At 49.6% G+C, this 24,966-nt stretch overlaps 5 protein-coding genes across 5 annotated transcripts; 4 read left to right on the top strand and 1 right to left on the bottom strand.

The window, feature by feature from the left end:
- Nucleotides 1–741: 741 nt before the first annotated feature.
- Nucleotides 742–1,344, bottom strand: LOC105913505 (protein TonB). Its single transcript, XM_012843838.2, has one exon. The coding sequence runs from the start codon at nucleotides 1,246–1,248 to the stop codon at nucleotides 910–912; it is 339 nt and encodes a 112-aa protein (XP_012699292.1). The 5' UTR covers nucleotides 1,249–1,344; the 3' UTR covers nucleotides 742–909.
- Nucleotides 1,345–6,194: 4,850 nt separating this feature from the next.
- On the top strand, nucleotides 6,195–6,774 carry LOC105913502 (periaxin). Its single transcript, XM_012843870.2, has one exon. The coding sequence runs from the start codon at nucleotides 6,286–6,288 to the stop codon at nucleotides 6,610–6,612; it is 327 nt and encodes a 108-aa protein (XP_012699324.1). The 5' UTR covers nucleotides 6,195–6,285; the 3' UTR covers nucleotides 6,613–6,774.
- A 1,318-nt stretch (nucleotides 6,775–8,092) lies between these two features.
- On the top strand, nucleotides 8,093–8,759 carry LOC101771308 (periaxin-like). The gene has a single exon (XM_012843869.2). The coding sequence runs from the start codon at nucleotides 8,172–8,174 to the stop codon at nucleotides 8,505–8,507; it is 336 nt and encodes a 111-aa protein (XP_012699323.1). The 5' UTR covers nucleotides 8,093–8,171; the 3' UTR covers nucleotides 8,508–8,759.
- A 4,559-nt stretch (nucleotides 8,760–13,318) lies between these two features.
- Nucleotides 13,319–14,772, top strand: LOC101770914 (vegetative cell wall protein gp1-like). The gene has a single exon (XM_004959754.2). The coding sequence runs from the start codon at nucleotides 13,500–13,502 to the stop codon at nucleotides 14,469–14,471; it is 972 nt and encodes a 323-aa protein (XP_004959811.1). The 5' UTR covers nucleotides 13,319–13,499; the 3' UTR covers nucleotides 14,472–14,772.
- A 3,144-nt stretch (nucleotides 14,773–17,916) lies between these two features.
- On the top strand, nucleotides 17,917–21,308 carry LOC101763867 (pollen-specific leucine-rich repeat extensin-like protein 1). Its single transcript, XM_012843373.3, has 2 exons — nucleotides 17,917–18,677; nucleotides 20,383–21,308. The coding sequence occupies exons 1-2, from the start codon at nucleotides 18,008–18,010 to the stop codon at nucleotides 21,093–21,095; spliced, it is 1,383 nt and encodes a 460-aa protein (XP_012698827.2). The 5' UTR covers nucleotides 17,917–18,007; the 3' UTR covers nucleotides 21,096–21,308.
- The last annotated feature ends 3,658 nt before the right edge of the window (nucleotides 21,309–24,966 follow it).

Raw genomic sequence — 24,966 nt, 5'->3', positions numbered from 1 at the left:
GTTGCCAAGCTCATTTACAGTCATCGAAGGGGCTACCTCCAGTTAGCCAATGTGAATAGATGCTTGGAGATGATCCATCATGACAACCCTCATTGCTTAATGGATTTATGGTTCCTACAGGTTAAGATGGGCAAGGAGTCATGGACCAAACGGTACTCCATACAATATCCTTCCTTATCCAAGTACTTTTTAGTTAATCTTCCAAATCCATTGGCTTTTGATGGTGGAAGGGTTAATCTTCCATATCCATTGGTTGTGTTAGATGACGGAGGATAGTAGTATGGTTTAGAAAGGCACGAGCCCTAAGAGTATATGATCCAATATTAAATACATGGGAAGATTTGGCTATGCTAGAAGGTTATTTTCACGTGAGCATGTACGAAGGAAGCCTCTTGCGATCAGATCTTCAGGTTGACAAAGTTTCTAGAAACAAGTACCAATATCAACATCAACGACCTAATTTCATTAAATCCACCATAGGACTAATAATAAAATTATTTGTTATTATAAAAGTTATTTTATTTTTCTATAGACTTTGTAAGGGTTGGATACATTTTAGAAGAAATAAAGTGAATTATAATTTGGAAGGGAGTGAGTTGTATGGAGTTGATTATATGTAAGTTTCTATGTTTGTTCTATTGCTATGATGTGCCTGACACACGTCAGATGTCAATTATCTGGACACTTGGGCATATTGTTTTGTGACCTACTTCTTGCACACACGCGCTCTGGTATGAGAGATTGAAACCACAAAAAAGCAAGAAGTCAATAGCTGACGCGAGAACACAAGGCAATGCAACACACCGTGTACAAGGGCACATCACGAGTGCCAAGTCCATGCTTGACAACAACACAACCAGCGGAGTATATAGCTAGCGCGGCATATATGCCGTAGGATGCATCTTGGGCTCATGGCTTAGCCGCCTCCGGCTGTGGGAAGTGGAACTCTGGAATGGAGGGCATCTCGGGCTTCGGCGGCAGCTCCACCTTGGGGAAGGGCGGCAGCTCCGGCTTCGGCGGCAGGTGCACCTCCGGGAACGGAGGCAGCTCGACCTTGGGCAGCGGGGGCAGCTCGTGCTCTGGCACCGGCAACTCCGGCACCGGCAGGTGCGGCGGCAACTCCGGTTCCTCCTCCTTGGGCGCCGCTTCTTCCTCCAGCTTCCGCGCCGCGCTGCTCATCATGACGGCGCACGAGAGCAGCAGCGCGAGGAGGAGCGCAAGGGAGGGCACGGAGGTTCTCGAGGCCATACTGGATGTGTGACCAGAGACTAGAAGTTTGAGCTACTACGTAAACAGGTGTTCTGACTTCTGAGGCCTGTTGGGGATGGAGGATGTGAGGAGCCATGTATGCTGTACTTATAGCTCGCAGCTAGCTGCCGGACTGGCCACTGGTTGGTCATCTGCAGCCTGCGGGTTTCTACAAAGTTGGTACCTGGTTATTAGCCGGACGATCTGGTTGAGAAAACTGATGTTAGGCCACCGGTTAATAGGATACTGGATGCGGCATGTCTACGGAGCACCAACTCAGTATGAGACAGTGAGCTCAGAAACAAGCAGGCTAAACTTCTTTTCATCAGTACTAATACATTAGGCTGCTCTCTTGCCTGTTCTTTTTCTCTAAGAAAATAATAATCAAAACCAATTTGAGCTATACTGAAAAATTGGAAGGTAGCCATGTCTCAATCCTGGATGTGGGAGTTGGTCATGTGGCCCCCTTCCTTTAGCTTGGTTATTATGTATCAAACACATTAGGAATTCAATATAACAACACACACTACACATAGGCACATAGTACAAGTTACTCTGAAGGAAACAAACTTCACACAAATAACGTTAATCACATTCACAGCATAAAACAGTAGCGACCAGCCCAGCAATCAACTAACTTATAACTCATGATTCTGGGATAATACAATAGTTATGCCAGAATGACAGGTTTTTATTTTGCGAAGTCAGAATGACTGCTATTTGGGTACTCGAGCATATACTTGAGTACTGCAGTTAGGTTCCTTCGTATAAGCTCACTGCAAAATAATCTTTCCGTATAGTCAGATCCGTCCATGTACCTAGTCTCGGATCATATGCTCGTAAGACCCGCGACACTCTAAAATATAGTACTATCCTCCCATCATCTAAGATAACCAGTGGATATGAATAAGGACTATTCAAGTGTGGTGGGCATGGTATGGTGTATCGTTTGGTCCAGTGCCCCCTTATCCATGTGAACCAGGAACCAGAAATCCATTGAGCGATATTGCCTGCTATAATGGATTGTGACCAAACAGTTGTTCAACTTGGCTAATCGGAGGTAGTCTATTGGAGGATCATATGCAATTTTTCCATTGGCATCAACGAGACGGGCGCTGAATGGACCCCGAATAGCCGCTGACCTCCACGTACTCCTCGGTCGCCAGGTCGAACGCGACTATGTCGTCATGCTTGGCGTCGGGAAAGTCGCGGATAGAGAAGTCGTCCAACAAGAAGTATACGACTCCGGCGACGGCCGTATGCCCATAAATTGATACAGGAAGGGAAGGATCTGGCCTCGTCTTCCACCTCTGGGAGCCAACAAGTGTTATGACTTGACACGGCTGGCGATTTGCGGGAGGGATGGAAGCACCGACATGAAGCACCTTGTACTCCCCCGTGGAGGGGACGTGCCCGTGTGTACACGCTGATGAAGAAGCGTCCATGCTGCCATGGGGCAAGATGCTCAAGCCCGAGGTTGTATGTCCTCTTGCCGATGTTGCCGGAGCGCACGTCGACTATTTGGATCCTACTCTGAATACCATTGTCACGGAGGCCGGCGATCATGGGGTAGCGGGATGAGTGGGCCCTGGCAAAGTGGCAAAGCGTGGATCGGAGGTGAGCGACCGCCATGACCGGCAGGCGAGGCGGAGGCGGCACAGCGCCTTGGCTGGGATGCGGAGGAGGATCTCGTACAGCACGTCTGCGGGCAGCGCGCCGGAGCCGTCGTTTTCGAGATCGAGGGGATCAGCGAGCGTTGTTGCTCGGTCCTTGTCCCGCACAAGCGGCGCCGCCGCCATCGCCGGCCGGTAGGTTAAACCTTGGGCGGGTGCAGTGCAGGTCCTGAGTTCCTGACTCCTGAGGGCCTTGGATCAATGTGTAGTCCGATTGGTACATGCAGATGCGTGGGTGCCGGTGCGTAATCGAAGGGGACTGGGTCGGTTGGACTCGATCGTGTTCAACGGGGTTCATGTTTAATTTGGCAAGGAATTTAATTATTACGAACCTATGCAGTGCAGTAATCCTTTTTCCTTTTCTTTTTGAGCAGAGTTCAGTAATCTTACAACCTTTCTTGATCGTCATATCAGAGAACGTGGACGATGCGGTAGTGTGATATTGAATCCATAACGTGATCGATTGATCATTGATCCATCACCACACTGAACATGAAACACTGTCTGCGCCTACCGTTTTCTGGCACGGATTCTGAACTCCCTGCCCGTGCAGTACAGGGTTGGTGCTCTTGCAGACATGCCGTTTCCTCCCAACTGGTGGCCTAACAGCCGTACGCGCTCCGTGCTCGTACCTGCCCGGCACAAGACATCCACCGTGCGCTCACCGGACACTAGGCAACTGTGACTCTTTCGTCTTTCCTCGACCAAATTGTCCGGCAGGAAGGCAGGGCGGCGGTCAAGCAAATGAACAAATACAGCGCTCCGGGCCCTGACGGCTTTGGTCCCAGCTTCTATGAGGCCACCTGGAGCTTCTCTGAGGAAAAGGTCATGGATTTCTTGACAGCATTTGAGAATGGAACTGTCGATCTGGAACGCCTCAATAGAGCATATGTCATACTGCTTCCGAAAAAGCCCGGAGTCACCACGCCAGATGCATTCCGGCCCATCTGCCTGCAGAATTGCCCCCTCAAAATTCTCACATCCAATTCTACAGCGAGAAATCACCAAGCTCATTGACACAGATCAAACAGGCTTCATCCGAGGACGATCGATTTCAGAGAACTTCATCTATGCCATGGAGTTAGTGCAGTGCTGCCATAAGAGAAAGCTGCCAACACTAGTGCTCAAGCTAGATTTCGCCAAGGCTTTCGATTCTGTTAATTGGGGCAGCCTGCTCAGCATTCTGGCAGCTAGAGGTTTCCCTGTTAGGTGGTGTTCTTGGATCGACAACATCCTTCGCACATCCAAGTCGGCGATCCTCCTCAACGGATGCCCCGGGAGATGGTTCACCTGCAAGCGAGGATTGCGCCAAGGGGACCCGCTGTCTCCGTACCTCTTCCTCCTCGTGGCAGATGTTTTGCAGAGGCTGATCCAATGGGACAAGGGCGTTCTCCATCCAGCAGCCAGCAACACGCCGTGTCCGGTCATACAATACGCGGATGATACTTTGATTGTGCTCAAGGCTGAGTTAACAAGTGCCACCCGTCTCAAACACCTGCTGGACCAATTTGCTGAAGCCACTGGCCTAAAGATAAACTTTCATAAGAGCACAGTTGTGCCGATGAATGTCCCTGCCGAAGATCTACCTGAACTAATGAATGTGCTCGGTTGCAAGCAAGAGCAATTCCCACAAACGAATCTTGGCATGCCACTGTCCAACGTCAAGCTGAACCTGAATGCCTTCTCCCCACTGATCTCCAAGACTGATAAATACTTAAGTGGATGGCAAGCCTCTCTCCTGAACGCCATGGGGCGTACCGTTCTGCTGAACTCGGTACTAGATAGTGCACTGATATACATCATGTCCGCGATGCAGCTCCCGCAAGGTGTGATTGACAAGCTCAACCAGCGCCGGCGCGCTTTCCTGTGGTCTGGTGAAGCTACTACCTCCGGAGCCCAATGTCTTGTTGCTTGGGAACGAGTCGTTCTACCGAAGGAACAGGGCGGCCTCGGTGTTAAGGACCTACAGCTTCTGAACCAATGTCTCCTACTAAAATTGCTACACCGGCCAAATGACTCCTCCTGGGCCAATTGGATCAATGCACAAGTGAATCTGGCTACACTACAAGGTGAGGTGCTCGGGGATCTCAAGGAACTCCTACCTGTGTACAGGGCCATCTCCTCCTCCTCGGTCGGCAGTGGCACCGCAACATCCTTCTGGCACGACAATCGGCTGCCGGTTGGCCGCCTCAGTGAGGCAATGCCAGCACTACTCTACACCCACTCCACGGCGCCAGATGCCGTCGTAGCAGCTGTCCTCGGCGCGCCACTGAGGGACCACCTCGTACCACGCCTGACAAGAGTAGCGGCAGCTGAACTTGCAGCCTTGGAGGAACTGCTGCAGCCGATCGAACTCTCAGGCGACGCTGACATAAGAAGCTGCCCACTTGCAGCTCCGGATGGTGTGCTCCGGGCGGGCCCTCTGTACAGAGCAACCATGGTTGCGCGATCAGAAGGAGTGAGTCCTTCTACAAATTCATCTGGATCAACAGAGCGCCCCCAAAAGTGCGCTTCTTCGGGTGGCTCCTGGTGCAAGGTAGGATCCAGTGCAAGACCAACCTGCTGCTGAAAAAAGTCGTCGACAAGGATCGCTGTGAAGTTTGCAATTCTGGCGCTGAGTCTCCTGATCATATGGCACTGCGCTGCCCCTTTGCGACTCAATTCTAGGCTGCAGTCGGCGTGGTGATCCCGCCGGAACTGACAGTGGCGACCCTTTGGGAGATCTCCAGGCCGGCGCAGCTGCCTGCGTCGTCCTTCACCACATACATCCTCCTGTGCGCCTGGCAGCTGTGGAAGCACCGACACGATGTGGTGTTCCGAGGACAGGACGCCTCCCTCCCACGCTTGATGATGGCCTGCAAGGAAGAAGCACGTCTGTGGCGATGCAGATTACCTCGCGACGAGCAAATGGTGACTGAAGCCTGGTGTCAAACGTTTTGTTTCAATATGTAACAATTACTTTCTCTTATCTCCCGCCCCATGGTTTGTAAAATTGCTGAACCCTCCTGGTTTACTGAGCTTACAATAAGCTCCATGAAATGAAAAGGTGGTGATTCTCTCCCCCCGTTACACCTAAAAAAAAAGTGTCCGGCAAGCAGACTCATCAGGCATCAGCAGTTCAGCACACAGGGATCAGATATTCCAGCACCAAAACAAGGCACCAACCGTGCACAGGCCCTGCTGGTGACCAACCAAAGTCTTTGAGCACCGGGCAGCTAGCCTGCGACACGCACAACACGCCTGCAGCCGATGGCCTGTAAGTACTGCATCGCCTAAGCCTCCTCCGATCCGACTCCACAGAGCACGTGCGTTCCAACGCTTCCGGGGTTCTAACTCACAGATCGTTCGAGCCGTCCGGTCCAATATGGCATCGAGAACCGCCGTGTCCTCTCCTGCCCTCCTCCTCGTCGCGCTGCTGCTCTCGTGCGCCATCATGATGAGCAGCGCGGCGCCGAGGCTGGAGGAGGAGGCGCCTAATAAGGAGGAGCCGGAGCTCCCGCCGCACCTGCCCGTGCCGGAGCTGCTGGTTCCAGAACACGAGCTGCCTCCGTTCCCGGAGGTCCACCTGCCGCCGTTCCCTGAGGTCGACCTGCCGCCAAAGCCCGAGCTGCCAGAGGTGAAGCTGCCGCCTAAGCCCGAGACCCCCGGCGTTCCCGAGTTCCACTTCCCAGAGCCAGATGCTAAGCCATGATTGCACGATCGGGTTGCGTATCGGTCATGTGCGTGTATGGATTCTGTTTGTGTCATCGTGTGTACTTGTGATGTCCCCTGGACCCCTGGTCCATGTACTTGATGCATGATGAGAGTGCTTGTGTGTTTATCAACAACAATAAGATGGATATATCAATGTTTTTCCGATGACCAATTTTTTTCTGCAATCTGGGCAATCTGCAAAGATTCATAGGTGATCATGCCGTCGGGCCGCTCTGAAAGCGACAGACGAGCTCAGTTGCCGTGGAAAAGCTCAGGTTTGAGCCGAGACAGTCAGACAGCAGCAACACGAACCCCTGAGCTATTGCAGCCTCGCGCTTACCTTGCTCATTGCATAAGGCCAAGCTGGAAGTCCTTCTTCACAGGCAACGGTGAAGGGGTGTGCTCGCAGCCTCGAACCTCGACGAGAGCACCAAGTGCCGGCGGAAGGATGGTCGTGGTGGGAGGAGGAAAGGAACAGGGGAGAGACCAAAATCAAATCCATCCGCCCATGAATGAACAACGAAAACGTATCCTCCGCCGCCAAGCGAAGGCTACGGGCACTTGCTGGTTCTGAACGGCTGCTCGACGGTGTCCCGGGCGGCGGCGAACGGACCGCCGACGGCGGAGGAGAAAGACGGGCAGGGCCGATCTGTAAAAACAGGGGTCAAAGTGCAAAACATTGGATCGTAATTAATAGTCGCGATCCAAAATAGGAAGCTAATTGTAAAATAATAATGTTAAAGTGTAAAATATCGGATCGCGATTAATATAATCGCGATCTAAAATTAGGGGGGTAAATGTAAAGGGGCTTCGCCGGCTAGGCTGGGCGGCGGCGGCTGCTTGGCGTGCGCCTCGAAGCGGGGCCCGACGGCTCGCCTCTCCACTGGCATGCGCGGTCAAGCCCGATCGGCGGTGTGCGGAGGCTGCGTCCACCGCCGGGCGGCGGCCGCTGCAGCTCCCGCGCACACGACGCCTGCTCGCCCGCCGCCGCTGAGCGCCTCGCGCGCGTCGTATCAGTCTCATCATCCTCCGGCTGCGGCTACGCATCCGGATGCTCCCTGCCCGATCACAAACCCGGCAAAATCATCTGAATGCCGATTCCGCGGCCAGGGAGTACGCGCGGGCTGTCGTCTCATCGTCCGTTGGAGTCGCAGCGAATGGTCTCCACGACGCCGATGCCAAACGATGCAGGGATCCGCTAGACTACTCCGTGCGCGTACCCCTGTCCTGCACACGACATCCATCCACCGTGCACTGACACTCTTTTCTCAACCAAGTTGTCCGGCGTGCAGAGTCATCAGGCACCGTCGCCGGCAGTTCAGCACACAGGGATCTCGGACACCAGAACCAGGCACGACCTGATGTGTAGCAGCTCCGGCAGGTGAACAACCAAAGTCCTCGAGCTAGCGCGCTGGGCAGCTAGCTGAAACACGACGACACGGTATAAGTACCAATGCACCATCACTCTAGGCCTCGTCCATCACACAGATCGAGCACCTGCGTTCTAACGCGCACCCAAGCTCGAACCCACAGATCGTACGAGCCGTCCGGTCCAAGATGGCGTCGCGAACTTCCGTGCCCTCCCTTGCGCTCCTCCTAGCGCTGCTGCTCTCGTGCGCCGCCCAGATGAGCAGCGCGGCGCGGACGCTGGAGGAAGCGGCGGCGCCCAAGGAGGAGGAGCCGGAGTTCCCGCCGCACCTGCCCGTGCCGGAGCTGCCGGTGCCAGAGCACGAGCTGCCCCCACTGCCCAAGGTCGAGCTGCCGCCCAAGCCGGAGGTGCCCACGTTCCCGGACGTGCACCTGCCGCCGTTCCCGGAGGTCGAGCTGCCGCCCAAGCCGGAGATGCCCACCGTTCCCGAGTTCCACTTTCCGGTGCCGGAGGCTAAGCCATGACGCAAAGCGATAAAGCAGGCTGCATAATCCATCGTGTCGTGTGTACGAGTTCTGTTCGTGCCCTGTGCTGTTCTTGCTACTCGTAAGCTGTGTGCCTGTGTTGTCCCATCGTTCCTTGCACCGCATGGTGTGCTGCTCGTGTTCTTGGTGCCAGCTTCGTTTTCCATCGAGTGTGCTTCAACAAATTCAGTTCACGCATGGTTTCGGCGATCCCGTCTTCGGTAAATTTGAGCAATATATATTTTTTTTAAAGGAAGCAATATATGTTTTTCAAGTGAGAGAAGATGCAAAAGTCTACAAATGTCCAACACTGTATATTGGGCCCGGAAGGCCGGAACAGCTCGGTTCCGGCCCAAAATGGTGGAGCCAGCCCACTTCTCGTCTTTTGGGCTGGCCTTTACCCGGCTTGTTGCATCAAGCCCAAGTCGTCGGACGGACGTCCTTCTTCTCCGACAACAGCGACGGTGCCAGCATCCGCATCGCGGCTTCCATCCCAAACGGCAATTCGACGAGCGCGCCGTGTGCCGGCGGAAGGAGGAAGGGGCAGCGGGAGAGACTGGAGGGGCGGACCGGCAGAGAGCAAACCATCCGCCCATGCCGGCGCATCGGCGAAGAGAACCCTCCTACACCAATCCATGGCGACGTAGTAGCTCCGAACTGCTGCTAGACGAGCGCCTCGGGAGGAGGTGAACGGACGGACGGCGGCGGGCGAGCAAGAGAAAGACCAGCGAAGTCTACGGCGCCTGCTGGTTCTGAACGACTGGTCGACGGTGTTCCGGGCGGCGGCGAACGGGCCACCGACGGTGGAGGAGAAAGAGAGGGGCAGGGCTGATCTGTAAAAAACAGGGGTTAAAGTGAAAAATATCGGATCGCGATTAATAGTTGCGATCCAAAATAGGGTGGTAAATGTAAAATAAAAGGGTTAAAGTGTTAAACATCGGATCGCGATTAATAATCGCGATCCAAATCAGGGGTCAACGTAAAATGGTCTTCGCCGGCTAGGATGAGCCATGGGCGGCGTCGGCTGCTGCTTGGGGTACACCTCGAGGCGGGGCCCGACGGCATCGCCTCTCCGCTTCCGGGCGGTGGCGGCGAGCTAGGGTAGACGCCGCGGCGGAGCGGGTTCATGTTCTCCCACACGAAGGCAACGCCCGAGCAGGTTCGCCGCGGCTCCCAGACGGTCCGTTCCCTGCTGACGGCCATGCGCGGTCAGGCAAGCCCCATGGCGCGCAGGCTGCCGCAGCTCCGGCGTGTGCACTCTGTTCCCGCGCCGCCCCACAGCGCCTCGCGCGGGTCGTGGCACCCTCCTCCTCCGGCCACGGCCTAGGCATCTGGATGCCTGCTAAATGCCATTTACTACCACTATCTGCACATGAGCTCTCTTCCGTGGGGGTGCAGAAGCCACAAGAATCACAAAGCGTGCCACCTGAATACAAATCTCAGCCCAAACAATATACGTATCTATGTTTTTTTAAAACTCAGTCTAAAAGGAAGTTCATTTAGAGCAACTTTAAGAGTCTTCCAAAAAATACTTTTCCAAAATTATCTATTGGAGACTCTACTAAAAGTTTCTTTCCCCAAAATAATGTCACCCCACAGCAGATCCCAATAATAAAATTCTCAATACTTCAAAACTGATCACACCAGCACGTGTGGACCCCACGATTAATAGAAAAATAAAAAATAGTCCATCCATTCTTATCATCAACCGCAGCTCCTTCTCATCGTGCCCACGATTCCACGCGCACGAATCGAGACGAGCGATGGTGGTGGCTCATATGCAACCCCGCACACACCACCAGGCCACCACGCACGGTGGCAACGGCTCCGGCCGCCACACGAGGCAGCTCAGGCCACGAGGAAGAAGAAGCAAGCAAGCGACATGTGAGCGAGCAAGCAATCACAGCGTGCCGCAGTCGCAACGGTACTCGCAGGTGCCGCAGGTCTTGGCGTGCCCCTTGAGGCCGGTCTGGACGGCGTAGCACTTGCTGCAGCCTGGGCAGCGGTACTCGCGAGCAGGGCGGAGGCATTCGCGCGTGAAGGAGCAACTCGGGGGGTGATTGGGGAGGTGAGGGATCCGCGGAAATATGCGGAGCGAGGTACGCGGGATATGAGTCTACGAAACTTTACGGTGATTCTTCGGGAGCTGTTGGAGGCCGAATTTTTTCTTTTTTATCCCTAATTAAGGTATTAGGGGTAATTTGGAGCTTTTGAAGTTACTCTTGTGCAGCTGATCTAACGATGCTGGAAACTGTGAAGTCACATAAGCAGTCTGCACGTAAGAGACGCAAAACCTGTACTGCATGTCAGCAACAAGCGCACAGCGCTATGCTGTCACCAAACCATCAGCCGAACTCAGATGAACAAGCTGCCCTGGTGGCCCGATCACACCAGCGAGCCCTCGGCCCAGGAACTATTTTATTTCTATCTGGCTTTGAACCGAGTAATTTTTTTTTCATTAAACCTGGCATCGAAGGATGGAATTGCTTCGATCGAACATGCCACGGCGAATTGCGCGTGCGTAGCTGCTACGATTAGCAACCAAATATCCAAACATAGCGGATGAAATATAATGTACTACTTCCTCCGTTTCAAATTGTAGTTCGTTTTAATTTTTTTCATCTAGATATAGTGTATGTCTAAATGCATAATAATATTTATGATCTTAAAAAAATTAAAATGACCTATAATTTGAAATGGAGGGAATACTACTCTACTTTCAGATGATTATTTCTTTGCTATATTCCATTTTTATACATTATATTGCTCTATCATCGACGTGTTCACCCACCAATAAAACATTTATGCTGAACTTTAGAACCAGAATTTTCAACCATTCATCATTAACCTGAAATTTTGCTTTCAACTTGCAAATTTGAACTTTTTCAAACTCACAACTAGTCAAATTTTTATCCCAAACGCTCAATTTAGAACTTAGAGCTTTCTACTAGGAATTAACTTTCTACTCAATTATACTAGGAAAAATATTGTTGTTCGTGAAGCGATAATATGCCTATGTAGAACAGGATCATCGCCGCTCAAAAGAATGCAAGAAATAAGAGATAATATTAAGATAGAGAAAAACATGTCATATGGAGAGATAAGAGTAAGATCGATTGAGTCATTGAGAGAAGCATTTCATAAGAGCAAAAGCACAAGCAATATTCTGCCACTACACTAAGGAGGTGTTTGGATACCAGGTGCTAAACTTTAGCAGTGTCACATCGAATGTTCGGATGCTAATTAAGAAAATTAAATATGAGCTAATTACAAAACTAATTGCACAGATGGAGTCTAATTCGCGAGGAAGTTGTTCCGCTATAAGCCTAATTAATCCATCATTAGTAAATGGTTACTGTAGCACCACATTATCAAATCATGAACTAATTAGGCTTAATAGATTCGTCCCGCGAATTAGACTCCATCTGTGCAATTAGTTTTGTAATTAGCATATGTTTAATACTCCTAATTAGTATCCAAACAACTGATGTGACAGGTGCTAAATTTTAGCAGAACACTCCTAAAGCATTTCATAAGGGTTCTTGTTCGACACATGCTTTCGCTCATGCCTTGTCCGCCATTTTGTCTCACTACAAGAGTTTTAATGTTTCACGATAGTTATTCAGTAAGTGACCAACAATTTTAACAGTTTTTAGAATTTTCTTGAGCATCCAAAGTTTTTTTAGTACATTTACTTATCTTTCTCAATAATATTAACAAATTGCCAATAACATCATTCAAAAAACAAATTGCCAACAATTATCAATTATGCTAGATAATTAATATTAGAACTACAAACTGCCCATTTAAAAATAAAAAGATATTGAAAAAGTCTATAAAGTCTTGTAGTGACCTCAACAACTCTCATAGTTAGATTCATTTCGCTTCCACCAACACATCAATATATTTTTTTCTCTTCCTTCCACACCACCCATGACTAACCATTCCCCACTTCATTGTTTCGTGTCACTAATCATCACCACCGCTAGGCTAACTACCTCACACGTGCTGTTTTGGAGCTGTGCTTAAAAACAGAGAGGACAGAGATGTTTTGTTTCTCTCTCTTTTGTTTACTAAGAGTGTAGCAATTTTTTTCTTTTTACTAAGCAAAATCACTCATACAGTATGTTTGGAACCAACTCATACGATTTTATTTACTGCCATATATAAAATTTCTTCACTCTAACTTTAATTCTGTTCTCATCTTCTTGGTCGCACGCCAAAGCCCATTCCCTCCGCACCCACTCCCTCCCGAATCGGCCCCTCGATCAGGAGCTCCCGATTGCCGGCACGGTGGCACTACTACCGCTCCATCCACACTTCCTCGCAGCATGTCGGCGCCCGACTCCAGAGTCCCCGGGCAACAACTTCGTATCATGGAGCCATCCAAATCACCCCGCGGTAACGACTCTTGAGCTCGGCCAACAGCCGGCGGCACCCAAGGCCTCAGGCCGGCGCCGTTCGCGCGTCAGAATCCCACGGCCACGGCCTACCTCACCGCGGCCGCCGCGTGATCCACCTTTTACTCTTCTCCCCACGCCGCGCGAGTCTCTCGCGGACCACATGTTACCGCGACCTGTGCAGCGCCACCGTACGGTGCCGTCGTTTTCCGTTCCGGCGAGGGGGCTCGATCAGTTCGGCGGCGGGTACCCGGGCAGGCGCCCCACGGCTCTCATCATCACGTCGCGCAGGCGCGGCAAGCAACCCGGCGTACGCCGATATGGCGACCTCTCGCCCGATCAGTCGACAACCCCCATTAATCACAGGACAGGAATTATACGTCCTCGCCCCCAAGCAGCCGTATCGATCACAGAAGCCAAATGAAGCTGGGAAGCAGAAACGTCAGGGCTATGGCCATCGGCCAACCGCACGCGCTCGGGTGAGCGGGAAGACACCGACATGAACGCCTCCGGTGAGCTCGTTCTTCTATAAATACCGTAGCTCGCCTTCCGTTCTCTGCATCCAGAACACAGAGTTGATCGATAAGGCGCCATGGCTTCCACGAACACCATGTCCTCCTTCGTGCTCGTCCTGGCGTTGCTGCTCTCATGCGGTGGCATGAGCAACGCGGCGCGGCGGATGCAGGAGCTCCCGAAGCCTGACCTGCCGCCTCTTCCCAAGCCTGAAGAACCGAAGCCTGAGCCCTTGCCGGTGCCGCCGCAGCCCCTGCCGAACCCTGAGCCGCTGCCGGTGCCACCACAGCCCCTACCGAATCCTGAGCCCCTGCCAAACCCTGAGCCGCTGCCGGTGCCACCGCAGCCCCTGCCCAAACCCGAGCCGCTGCCGGTGCCACCGCAGCCCCTGCCGAAGCCGGAGCCCCTGCCGGTGCCACCGCAGCCCCTGCCCAAACCCGAGCCGCTGCCGGTGCCACCGCAGCCCCTGCCGAAGCCGGAGCCACTGCCGGTGCCACCGCAGCCCCTACCTAAACCCGAGCCGCTGCCGGTGCCACCACAGCCCCTGCCGAAGCCGGAGCCACTGCCGGTGCCACCGCAGCCCCTGCCGAAGCCAGAACCGTTGCCGGTGCCACCGCAGCCCCTACCTAAACCCGAGCCACTGCCGGTGCCACCACAACCCCTGCCGAAGCCGGAGCCCCTGCCGGTGCCACCACAGCCTCTGCCCAAACCTGAGCCACTGCCACTGCCACCGCAGCCCCTGCCGAAGCCGGAGCCGTTGCCGATGCCACCACAGCCCCTGCCGAAGCCGGAGCCACTGCCGGTGCCACCGCAACCCCTGCCCAAGCCTGAGCCGCTTCCTGTACCACCACAACCTCTGCCCAAGCCCGAGCCATTGCCGGTGCCACCACAACCCCTGCCGAAGCCGGAGCCATTGCCGGTGCCACCACAGCCCCTGCCCCAACCCGAACTCCCGAAGCCGGAGCTGCCACCTCCGGTGCTGGCTGGTGAGCTTCCACCAAAGCCGGAGGTAGTGCCAACGAAGCCGGAGGTGGTCCCGCTACAGCCATGATCGATGAGCTACCATGATAACTCTAGGGGCGCATATTATTGAAACAGCGCTCTAGACATTATTTTCTATTGTAATTTGCTCATTCGTGTGACACACATGCATGCGTGCTGGGTAATTGACGATATTGTATAGCTAGCATATCAGATTTGGAGCGTGAGCGATGTATGTGCATCGCCATGCCATCTAATCCGGCCGTGACTGTGATCTCTGTGTGTTCTGGCCGAGATCCATGTGTATAAATAAATGGATTCGTTTGTATATCTACGTATTTCTGTCAAACCATTCATATCGAGTTCGACCCTGAATTACCGAACAAATGCATGGATTTCAGAATTTCATTGAAGTCATGGACGAATGCATTACATGTGTCCATTGAATGCTAGGAAAAAAAAAGACCTCCTAAGCTCTCTTCGTTTTATTCATGAAATTTGGCCGTTGTTGCGGCTATTATTGCAGAAACATGTGGACAAACATGAATAAGACATTTACTTCGTGGCCATTATTTTTAATACCATCAAATTAATGAACTACTCTCTATTGTAAGATCTTACGGTAGTTATGTAGCTTCAGCAAGGTTTGAGTAACTTTGTTCTCATCTAAAATGTAATGGTTTGAGGTCTTACCCATCTTTTTTTTTGTCCTCTTTAATTACTCTATAGCTAAATTAACACCAATCTCTCCAAAACAGATCAATTCATTGGGAAATATACATTAATATCATTCAATGCACGCTCTCACCGAATCCACAATACCACAGCCTCATATCACCAACTATGTTGGAGTTGGTAAAAGCCGCTATACCAATTATCAACCAACCATGAGTCACTATAGATCTTTGCCGACTCGTCATTTCAGTTCCAGTTATTGTTAGTTGTCTCAGTATAAATTTAACGATCAGCATTCCAAATAAATCGATCCTTTAATTTGATTGGATAAATATATGACATGGTACGAACTGAAGTTCTAGTTCTTCAGGATTGAGCTTTGGTTATTAGTCCGTTATATGATACAATCTGTCTATGGATTAATATTCTGAGTACCATCATAAAAGAGCTATGGAGTTGGAAAATATCATAACAAATAACATAAGTTGAAGAATGACATCACAAAGTGTCTTGAGTTGCAAATACCATACACATGGCTACCCGTATTCCTCCTTTCTATCTTTGCATGTGGACTGCCACTACTTTTATCTTTATTTAGGAGGTATCTAACAGCAGTTTGAAGTGATTTCAAGCCTTATATAAATATGTTAGAAGTTTCCAAAATTATTAAAAAAAAGATTATTTTGTTTTAGAGGTGCTAACCTCACCTAAGAAAATTTAATTATTTTAATCCATCTAAAAAGATTTTAAAAGACCCAAGTTTTGTAGAATTTCTATTTTTTTGGCAAAACTAGTAAAATAAAACCGCAATGCAAAGAGGAACAAGATGAAAATTAGGGTAGTATTGATATTCTAAAAGCTTCTCCATCCAAATAGTTCTCTAATGTTTGTTGGTGATGGAAAACATGACAGAATGGTGTTTTGCAACTGAAAAAGACGCATTGGGATGGCATTCTTTCAACTCATGTTCTTTGTGATGATATTTTTGAGAACTCATTTAGTATGAGAAGTGTCATCAAATATGAATATAACACTCTCAACCAATTTATGTCACCAAAATAATATAATGGGACACTAATCGATGGTCAAGAATTACAAAATGTGACATATACATGAGCACTTTGTAAAAACAGAGAGATTATCTAAAGATTTTGTAGCACATCTGATTATTAACTACTGGTAACTAGCTGTAGTCAGGGGCGGAGCTACGGTGGGGCGGCCGCCCCAGCTACTGGTGTGCTAGCCCACTACCCCTCTTACACCTCTGGACACTGGTCCTTGCCTCTACCCATCCGTTTTTCTGCCGAGCACGGCGTCGGGCGCCATGGACGATGAGCAAAACGACAAGCGTGAGAAGAAAGATGACCCTGTGTCTGCTGTGTGGTATTGTTTTTCTTGGGCCATGCCAAGCGCTCGGCAGTCGTAGCCCATAGGTGAAGCGCGAAGGCCCAATGGCCAAGTCAATAAAAATCAACGGACTCACACCAGAGAGGCCGAGAGGCTCGATCGATCCCACTTTCCAAATTGTCCGTGCGAGCGAGTACAGCAGGAGCGTCGATCGGTGGTCGGCGGTGTACGTCTCTGGTGATGCACGGACCAGGAGTAGTAGGTGGGGTGTGAGTTGAGTCCAAGTCGCCCCAGCTGTATTTTTTTCCCACTGGCTGTGGTTTCCTTTCTTTCGGAGCCGTAGTGAAGTGACATTTGGCAGGGCGGTTCACGGTTGTGCGCTACGTGCTCCTATTTTCCAAGACGGCCATGCCGATGGCCTATCAACCACAATTAACTCAACATGCAAGCAACGGAAGCAAGTGTGTCTGCAGCAAATTCAACACTGTTAGACATGCGATCATTTTCTGCTCTGATTTCGCATCCCAACAACTCTCCTGTGCCGATATATCATCATGTCAGCTGACATATCTCCTCACACTGGTCCTTCTTGACGACGTGTCGGCCGGTGTTCCTGGCTTCCTGAGCCTTAAGAAGGACGAGCCCAGCTATACATCTCCATTCACACCGTACTGCACCGGTGACCTAACGCCTGAACGCTGCTACGCGAAAGCGTGCTCCATCACCTCTTTTAATTTGTAGCAGAGATCGTCAACCGGGTCATCAGTTGGACTTCAGCAACTCGATATCGCAGGCATCTGAAACAAGCTTCTAAAAAGGATGACGAAAACGACCAGAACCTACTACCACGTACTCGAAGCAGCTGAACTGCCACTCCGTTTTATTGTCAGATGATCTGCAAGGACTCTGTGTACTTGACCATTCGAGTAAATGGCATCTCAGTCAGAGAGATAAGCTAGCTATTAACTCCTTTTCTGGTTCATGTCCTGCTACGTACTGTGACTGCATACGTTGCAAGTTCATTCCTACCTTATTCTAGTGCCGTCGTCGTTGTCAACCCTATCTGGAACTACCAAAACCAATCGTTTCGTCAGCTTGGTTTTCACATTGCTCTCTGTATCTCAGCTATCTGCTGTTCTTCACATGCACGGTGTCACTTTGCGGTAGTACATTTGGTAGCCTAACCACAGAAGACGTGTAGCACACATGTCACCTAGCACCAACAGAAACTACGCTTGTAAAAGTAAAGCATCCACCAACCAGATCACGTACGCATGTTTCAGAGTATTCTCAACTGATTAAACCTGACACTGGTAGTAGAGATTGCATGGAAACTAATTAAATCGAGAAGATAACCTAGAGTCTAGAGGTTTCAGGAGGAAAAAATGCAGATGACCTACCGCTACCAGGCACCCAAGACCAGAAGACTCCTGCAAGCACACCCATGCATGCATGCAGCAAGCCTTGCTTCGCAACTATAAATAGAGGGCTCCTCTTCCCTTCCAGCCATCACAACATCACAAAAGAACTAGCTCACACTGATACACACAGAGATCGCAGCTGAGAAAGCACAAGCCATTCGACATGGTTTCCAAGAAAACCATGTCCTCCCTCGCCTTTCTCATGGCAGTGCTGCTCATCGCTTGCAGCTCCATGAGCAGCGCGGCTCGGTACCTGGAGGAGACGAAGCCTGAGTACCCGCCGCACCCTACCGTGCCGGAGATCCCCAAGCCAGAGCTGCCGCCGCACCCCACCGTGCCGGAGCTCCCAAAGCCTGAGCTGCCTCCACACCCTACCGTGCCAGAGCACCCAAAGCCTGAACTGCCACCGCACCCCACCGAGCCAGAGCACCCGAAGCAGCCTGAACTGCCACCGCACCCTACCTTGCCGGAGTTGCCCAAGCCTGAACTGCCACCGCACCCCACCGTGCCGGAGCACCCAAAGCCGGAGATCCCTCACCCTGTGCCAGAGGTTCCCAAGCCGGAGCTGCCACACCCAGCCGTGCCGGAGCTGCCACACCCTCACGTACCAGAGGTGCCGAAGCCCGAGCTGCCGCACCCCGCCGTGCCTGAAGTACCAAAGCCAGAGCTGCCGCACCCGGAGGTGCCGAAGCCCGAGCTGCCGCACCCGGAGCTGCCGAAGCCTGAACTGCCGCCTCACCCCGAAGTACCGGAGCTGCCAAAGCCAGAAGCGCCTCACGTGCCGGAGGTGCCGAAGCCGGAGGGCCACTACCCGGTGCCAGAGGCCAAGCCATGATCGAGCTACACCCGTGTTTCCCCAGTAGTAAAATACGTTCTGTACTTGTGTGTATCTGATGTTGCAGTAGGAGCCTGACGTTCAGGGTTGTACGTTGTGCTCCTTTGATTTGTCGGTTGATGATGTTACCCGTGTATTGCTTTTGGCGTATGATATATATACACGTATTTTTTCATTACATTATTATGGTCTCTTATTATATAATCCTTCCATTTGTAATTTCAAGGCGTACTTCGTTTTGTTAGGGCTGAATTTGGCCCACAGTTACACTATTGTTATTTTATTTATATGGTACAAAAGTATACTACTAAGAAAGTATGTTTACGAATTAAATGACATCAGTTCCTGTCACAAAAATCATGTACTATAATAGAGAAATTATTGATCAAAGGGTTATCCTAATGAAACAAAAATACTCATAATTTCAAACCATGGGAGTAAACAATGAAATCTCCAAATTAGTTGTGCACAAGGTATGCATATGTTAAATATGTGGCTGAAAATGTATGTGTCACAGCCTTGAATTTAGAACCACTATGATGAATTAAATACCTTATGTTTTCTACGTAGCTGCTTGTGTTGATACATTAAAGGGGTTCATTCTTAGACATGTGATTGTCCTTCCTTTGTTCCATTTCCATAAACCTTATCAAAATTCATGTCATTTAAGCATGTTCTTAATGCATTACCGACACAAACAAAGAAATAAAGTTGGTAGTTCAGTTTCGAGTCCAACTATCTACAACCTAATCTGTTTCAAAAGAACAAAAATTCAGGTACACAAGTTTTTCCAAAACAGTAAAGAGTTCTGTGGGAAACAAATGCCACTCCACTTTCTCTTTTTATCAAAAACAAATGCCACTCCACTTTCTCTTTTTATCAAAAGATAAAAAAAGAAATACAAAGCATTTTATTTACAAATACTTTTGTCGATAAAAGATTTCAGCTTTGATGAAATAATGTCTCCACATATATATTATCACTGAGGCCAAATTAAATAATAAATAACAGCACATGTTATTACCAGTTAATTATTAAAATGTTGCCCTGATGAACAAAATGCAAAAGCAGTTATCAAACAATTGAATTTTATTTTCAAGAGCCCAAAATATATTTCTCTGACAATTCAAATCACCACGCCCAACTCGTATCTTTGAGCATGCATATGCATGCCGCCCAACACGTATCTTGGAACATGCATGCCTCAATATTGATTCTCTGAGAAATAATGTTCTAAAGCAACTGAGGGAAGCAAAACAACTAAGCCTTCTTCTCTATGCTACCATATCAGTGCATGTAAACTGACGTAAGTTATTTGAAAAATGGCCAGGCCAAAAATGAGAAGCAAGGCCCCTTTGGACATTTCACACGTCACTAGTCATTTTCAACTAACTTCAGAACTGCTTCCGAACCACACATCTCATCAGCGTGGACTTTATAGCTCATGCTTGTACAAATCTCAATCTGTCCTTGACATTTGCACGTCCTTTGCATCATCTGCTGGCCAAACACATACGGGTCAATTAGATAAATCGCACACGTGTTGCCAAAAAACATGTAGTGCTTCAACCAACCAGATCGATCAGATATCAGTGTATTCCCAACCAACTAAATCATACGCAAGCAGGGGTCAGGAGGGAGATCACGAGGACACGAATCGAGGACAAAATTTTAACCACCCAAAGATGCAGATGACCTACCAGCTGCTACCAAAATACAAGATGCTCCAGGACGTAAACGCTCACCTGATCGATCGTGGTTACAGGACATGCGTTTTGCACTACAAATACCATGCTCCCCTCCCCTCCCAGCCATCACACAACGATCTAGTTCGCTCTACATACTGAGACTCGAGGCACAGAAAAGCTCACAAGTGTTAAGCATCGATCCAGTCATGGCTGCCAGGAGCACCATGGCTTCCCTTGTTCTCCTCATGGCGCTGCTGCTCTCGTGCAGCGGCATGAGCGGCGCGGCGCGGGTGCTGGAGGAGGTGGCACCCAAGGAGGAGTACCCACACCCTGCCGTGCCGGAGCTGCCAAAGCCCGAGCTGCCGCCGCACCCCACGGTGCCGGAGCTGCCGGAGCACCCCGCCGTACCCGAGCTGCCGAAGACTGAGCTGCCACCTCATCCCACCGTGCCTGAGCTGCCGAAGCCTGAGGTGCCTGCGCACCCCGAAGTGCCGGAGTTGCCGAAGCCCGAGCTCCCTCCTCACCCCGCCGTTCCAGAGCTGCCGAAGCCAGAGGTGCCGGAGCACCCCGCCGTGCCGGAGCTGCCGAAGCCTGAGCTGCCTCCTCACCCCACGGTGCCAGAGCTACCAAAGCCGGAGCTGCCCCACCCGGACGTGCCGGAGGTACCAGAGCATGAGCTGCCGCCGAAACCCGAGAGCCACTACCCAGAGCCAGAGACCAAGCCATGATCGGACTGCATCACTGTCGCCCCTGTAATAAAAACGTTATGTGCTTGTGTATTATGGTGTGATATTTTTATGTTTGAATGTGATCTTGTTGGTCACAAGCTAGCTTTAGGATTGTTACTTTTCAATGTTGTATGTTTGGTGATGTACGTATATATTGTCCTTTATTATGCACTATATATATACAGAGTATGTGTATGAGATGTGTTTCATTTATCTTGGAGTAATATTTAATCAGTAATTAAAGAGTTATCTGGATGTCCAAACTCTACAAATGATGTGGGCATGAAAATACATACATGACTGACTACAAGATAAGTAGGCTTTCAATGTAGCAGTACTATATGAAGGATTCCCCATAAGCATTCTTTGTGTTGGATTAATCTATGGGTGTTTCTAGTTCTAATGAAGGATCAGTGTCCCGTCAAATGCACTTGCTTACTTCATTTCCATGTATGTCTTTAATGCATTGCAAAAATAATTAGAAAAAATTAGTAAACCAATTTCACAATGTGAATCATCTAAAACCTAGTTTATCCAAAACTAAAAATTGCAAGTCTTGTAGGAATTGTTTGTCATAACATATACGTCGATCCCAATAACTAGAAAAAATTCAGTTCCCACTGGTAAAAAGAAAAGGAAAGTCTGTTTTCACTGAACATTTTCACATATACTAGTATTCTAGGAAAGAAAAGGTTCTAGATGCATTTCATTACCAATTGCATCTAATATCGCCTCTCTATGGATGAATGAAATGCAAAATCATTTCCAAATGATTGCATTATATTTCCAAAAGTGAGCAAAATATTCTCCCTTAGAACTAGAAACAAGAGGAAACATTGATTTATATTCTAGTAAGGTAAAATTGCAGAAACCCCCAATAAGCTACTTCAAGTTTCACATTGCCCCTCATAAGTCATTTTATTGCAAATACCCACCATGATACTCAATTTTGTTGCAAAAAACCACCCCAATATGCACAATTTTACCAATTATTTTTGTGGAGTCTCCAAAAAAATTTCAAGATTATACTCCTAGAAGTATTTAATTTCAATAAAGATCACATTGGCAGCTCGCTATTTTTGAAATCATGTTGAATCGGTTAAGTTTGCACACACTGGGTGGATATTTGCAATAGAATTAAGTAGGTGGGTGGGTATTTGTAACATAATAACTTATGGGGAGCAATGCCAAACTTGAAGTGGTCTTTTATAGGGGTGTCTATGCAATTTTACCAAACAACCACGTGCACCACATACACACACATGCTAATATAATGAATGCCCTAGTAGTAGTGCAGTACACTCGCTAATTTGTGGATGTAGGAATATATATCCAACATATACCTCACTAAATTTAATCCCAAATCTGGAGGAAACGTCGAATCTATTTGATGTTGGAGAACTTGTAGGAGGGGTGCTCATTTGCGTGTGAAGTGTGAACTATGATGAACTGTAGAACACATTTTAGCGGAGGTGTTAATGAGTTTGCTCCCGGGATGTGTAACTGTGTTTCGAAGAAATCTTTTTTTTTTGAAACGAGCCAGTGGCTGATGCTATATTAAAAAAGAGGAAAGTCCGAGGGGCCGAGAAACAAAAGGTTCTTTACATACTGTACACTATCGTCCCGTCAGCGGAAAAGATAAACAAAACCCTGCTAGAAACTCAGAAGGGGCAACTACAAATGTCATGTCGCGTAAATGAAATACTCTAAATGTTTAGCTCCTACCCCGATCCATGTAGCAGTCTGGTCTTTGCTCTTGTTAAGTACTCGATTAACTGTCTGCTCCTTGTGTTGAAGTATCATCGCGTTTCTCTTCGCCCAAATTTCCCATAGGACAAGGATAATTAGACTACGCAACCCTATTTTGCCGACCACTAGAGCGGCCACTAAAGCTGTCCACCAATTGTGTAAAGAGTCATGCATGTCCCAATGACTCGGGTTAATATCTGCACACCTTGTCCGTGCACTCATCCCTATCCAAATTGTCTTTGCAAAGTGACAGTCGGTGAAAAGGTGATAACCGGTCTCCTGTGTAGTATTGCATAGCACACAACGTGGGTTACTGGGCCATCCCCGACGCTCTAGTCGATCCGATATCCATATCCTGTCTTGGATAGCTAGCCAACTAAAGAACTTGCATAGCACACAACGTGGGTGATAATTCAGGAGTGCATGTAAGCTGATGCAACTTGTTTAAAATCTAAAATTATCGATGTAGGAAAAAAGGCCCTTCAACATTTATTGTAGGGGCCATTTTCAACTCGCTTTACAACTGCTATGAAAATCAATTCATTGTTACTGAAATATGCTTGATATCTAGTAAAAAGTATTTAGTCCTTGCTTGTGAGATTGAGAGTTGGGAGGGGACATGCAGGGCTTTTTCCTCCAATTTTTTTTTCTGATAATGGAATCTTTATTAGTTTCAAGATCATTACATCGACATAATTAAAAACCTTAAAACACTTTTTCCCTGGACATACGATACTTTCTGTAAGTACGTATATATATTTCAATTGGGTTGTATTGGATCTAGATCCACCCCTTGTCAATGGAGTGATTGTATTCCATCTCGCCACTGCGCTGCTTTGATCTAATGATGGTTGGTAAGGCGTTTCTCGTCCAGCTCGCAACACGTGATCATGTTGGTTTCTCAGTCTCAGCCTGTCCTTGACATGAATGACGTCCCTATACTTTGCGTTATCCGGTGGCCAAACACTTGCACAACGATGAGACGATGGGATACGTCGCACACGTGTGTAGCCACAACGCAAGGTGCCAAGAAAGTGATTCAACCAACGACCAGCTGATCTCTCTCAATGCAAGTCGCGCAGCATTCCGAACAAATCAAAGGATGCATGGATCAAGAGAACGAGAGCTCACGGATCCTAATTTAACAACCATGGGGATGGTGACTCCTCCCCATGTACCATCGCCCCCGATTCTGTGCAACCTCATAAGAGCGCGAACCAAGAAAAGGTGAACGGTTGCGGAAGCAATGTACACTGCTATGGAAAACGCCTTTAGTACCGATTGAGAACCCCTTTAGTACCGGTTTTGCAACTGGTACTGGTAGTTCGGTACTAAAGAGGACCTTTAGTACCGGTTGAAATAACCGGTACTAAACGGTATTAAAAAATTAAAAAAAAACAAAATCCTCTACCGGCCCTACCCCCGCTTCCCCCCTCTCACTGCCCACCCCCTCCCGCTAGCCGCCCCCCGCCACGCCACCCCTCCCACCACCCGCCCTCCACCCTCCCTCCGCCCGCCCTCCACCCTCCTTCCGCCACCGCCCCCCGTCCCCACCCGCCCTACCTCCGCCTCGCTGCCCTTTGCCCCGCTGTCGCCCTCCGCCCGATGGCCGCCGCCGCTCCTCGCCTCAGGCACGAGGTGAGGGGCGAGCGGAGGGGAGAGGAGAGGGAAGGCCGGAGAGAGGGAGGGAGGGGGCCGGTGGAAGGGGAAGGAGGGGCTCCTAGCGTTGAGGGTGAGAAGAAGGACCTCCTGGCACTGTGGGGGTAGGAGGCTGAGGAGAGCGGAGGGAGAGGATAAGGGAGCGAGGGGCCCAGTGCAAATTAAAAAGGCAGCGCGAGGACAGAGGGAACCCCTTAGTACCGGGTGGAGGCTCCACCCGGTACTAAAAGCCCTCAGGCACAGGCTCCATCCCGGTACTAAAGCGGGTCACGGGGGGCCTCCTCGGGGACTATCCAATAGGTCCGGTACTAATGCTCATATTAGTACCGGGCCAAAATGCAACCAGTACTGAGCCTCAGGACGAATGCTCATTTTTCTAGTAGTGGCAGCAGAAACAATGGATAGCGGATATTGTCAGACCGGTAACAGTAAGCGCCATCCAACAATACATTCAGCTGTGGCA

This window comes from Setaria italica, chromosome II (genome assembly GCF_000263155.2).
Source record: "Setaria italica strain Yugu1 chromosome II, Setaria_italica_v2.0, whole genome shotgun sequence".
Classification (NCBI taxonomy): domain Eukaryota; kingdom Viridiplantae; phylum Streptophyta; class Magnoliopsida; order Poales; family Poaceae; genus Setaria; species Setaria italica.
This window is presented reverse-complemented; position numbering and strand designations above follow the sequence as displayed.

Excerpts from the sequence above, each read along its gene's own strand:
- LOC101771308 (XM_012843869.2), top strand. The coding sequence starts at position 8,172 with ATGGCGTCGCGAACTTCCGTGCCCTCCCTTGCGCTCCTCCTAGCGCTG.
- LOC101770914 (XM_004959754.2), top strand. The coding sequence starts at position 13,500 with ATGGCTTCCACGAACACCATGTCCTCCTTCGTGCTCGTCCTGGCGTTG.
- LOC101763867 (XM_012843373.3), top strand. The coding sequence starts at position 18,008 with ATGGTTTCCAAGAAAACCATGTCCTCCCTCGCCTTTCTCATGGCAGTG. Across the intron at positions 18,678-20,382 it reads GGTGCCAGAGGCCAAGCCAT|CTGCTACCAAAATACAAGAT; the intron begins GATCGAGCTACA and ends ATGACCTACCAG.
- LOC105913502 (XM_012843870.2), top strand. The coding sequence starts at position 6,286 with ATGGCATCGAGAACCGCCGTGTCCTCTCCTGCCCTCCTCCTCGTCGCG.
- LOC105913505 (XM_012843838.2), bottom strand. The coding sequence starts at position 1,248 with ATGGCCTCGAGAACCTCCGTGCCCTCCCTTGCGCTCCTCCTCGCGCTG.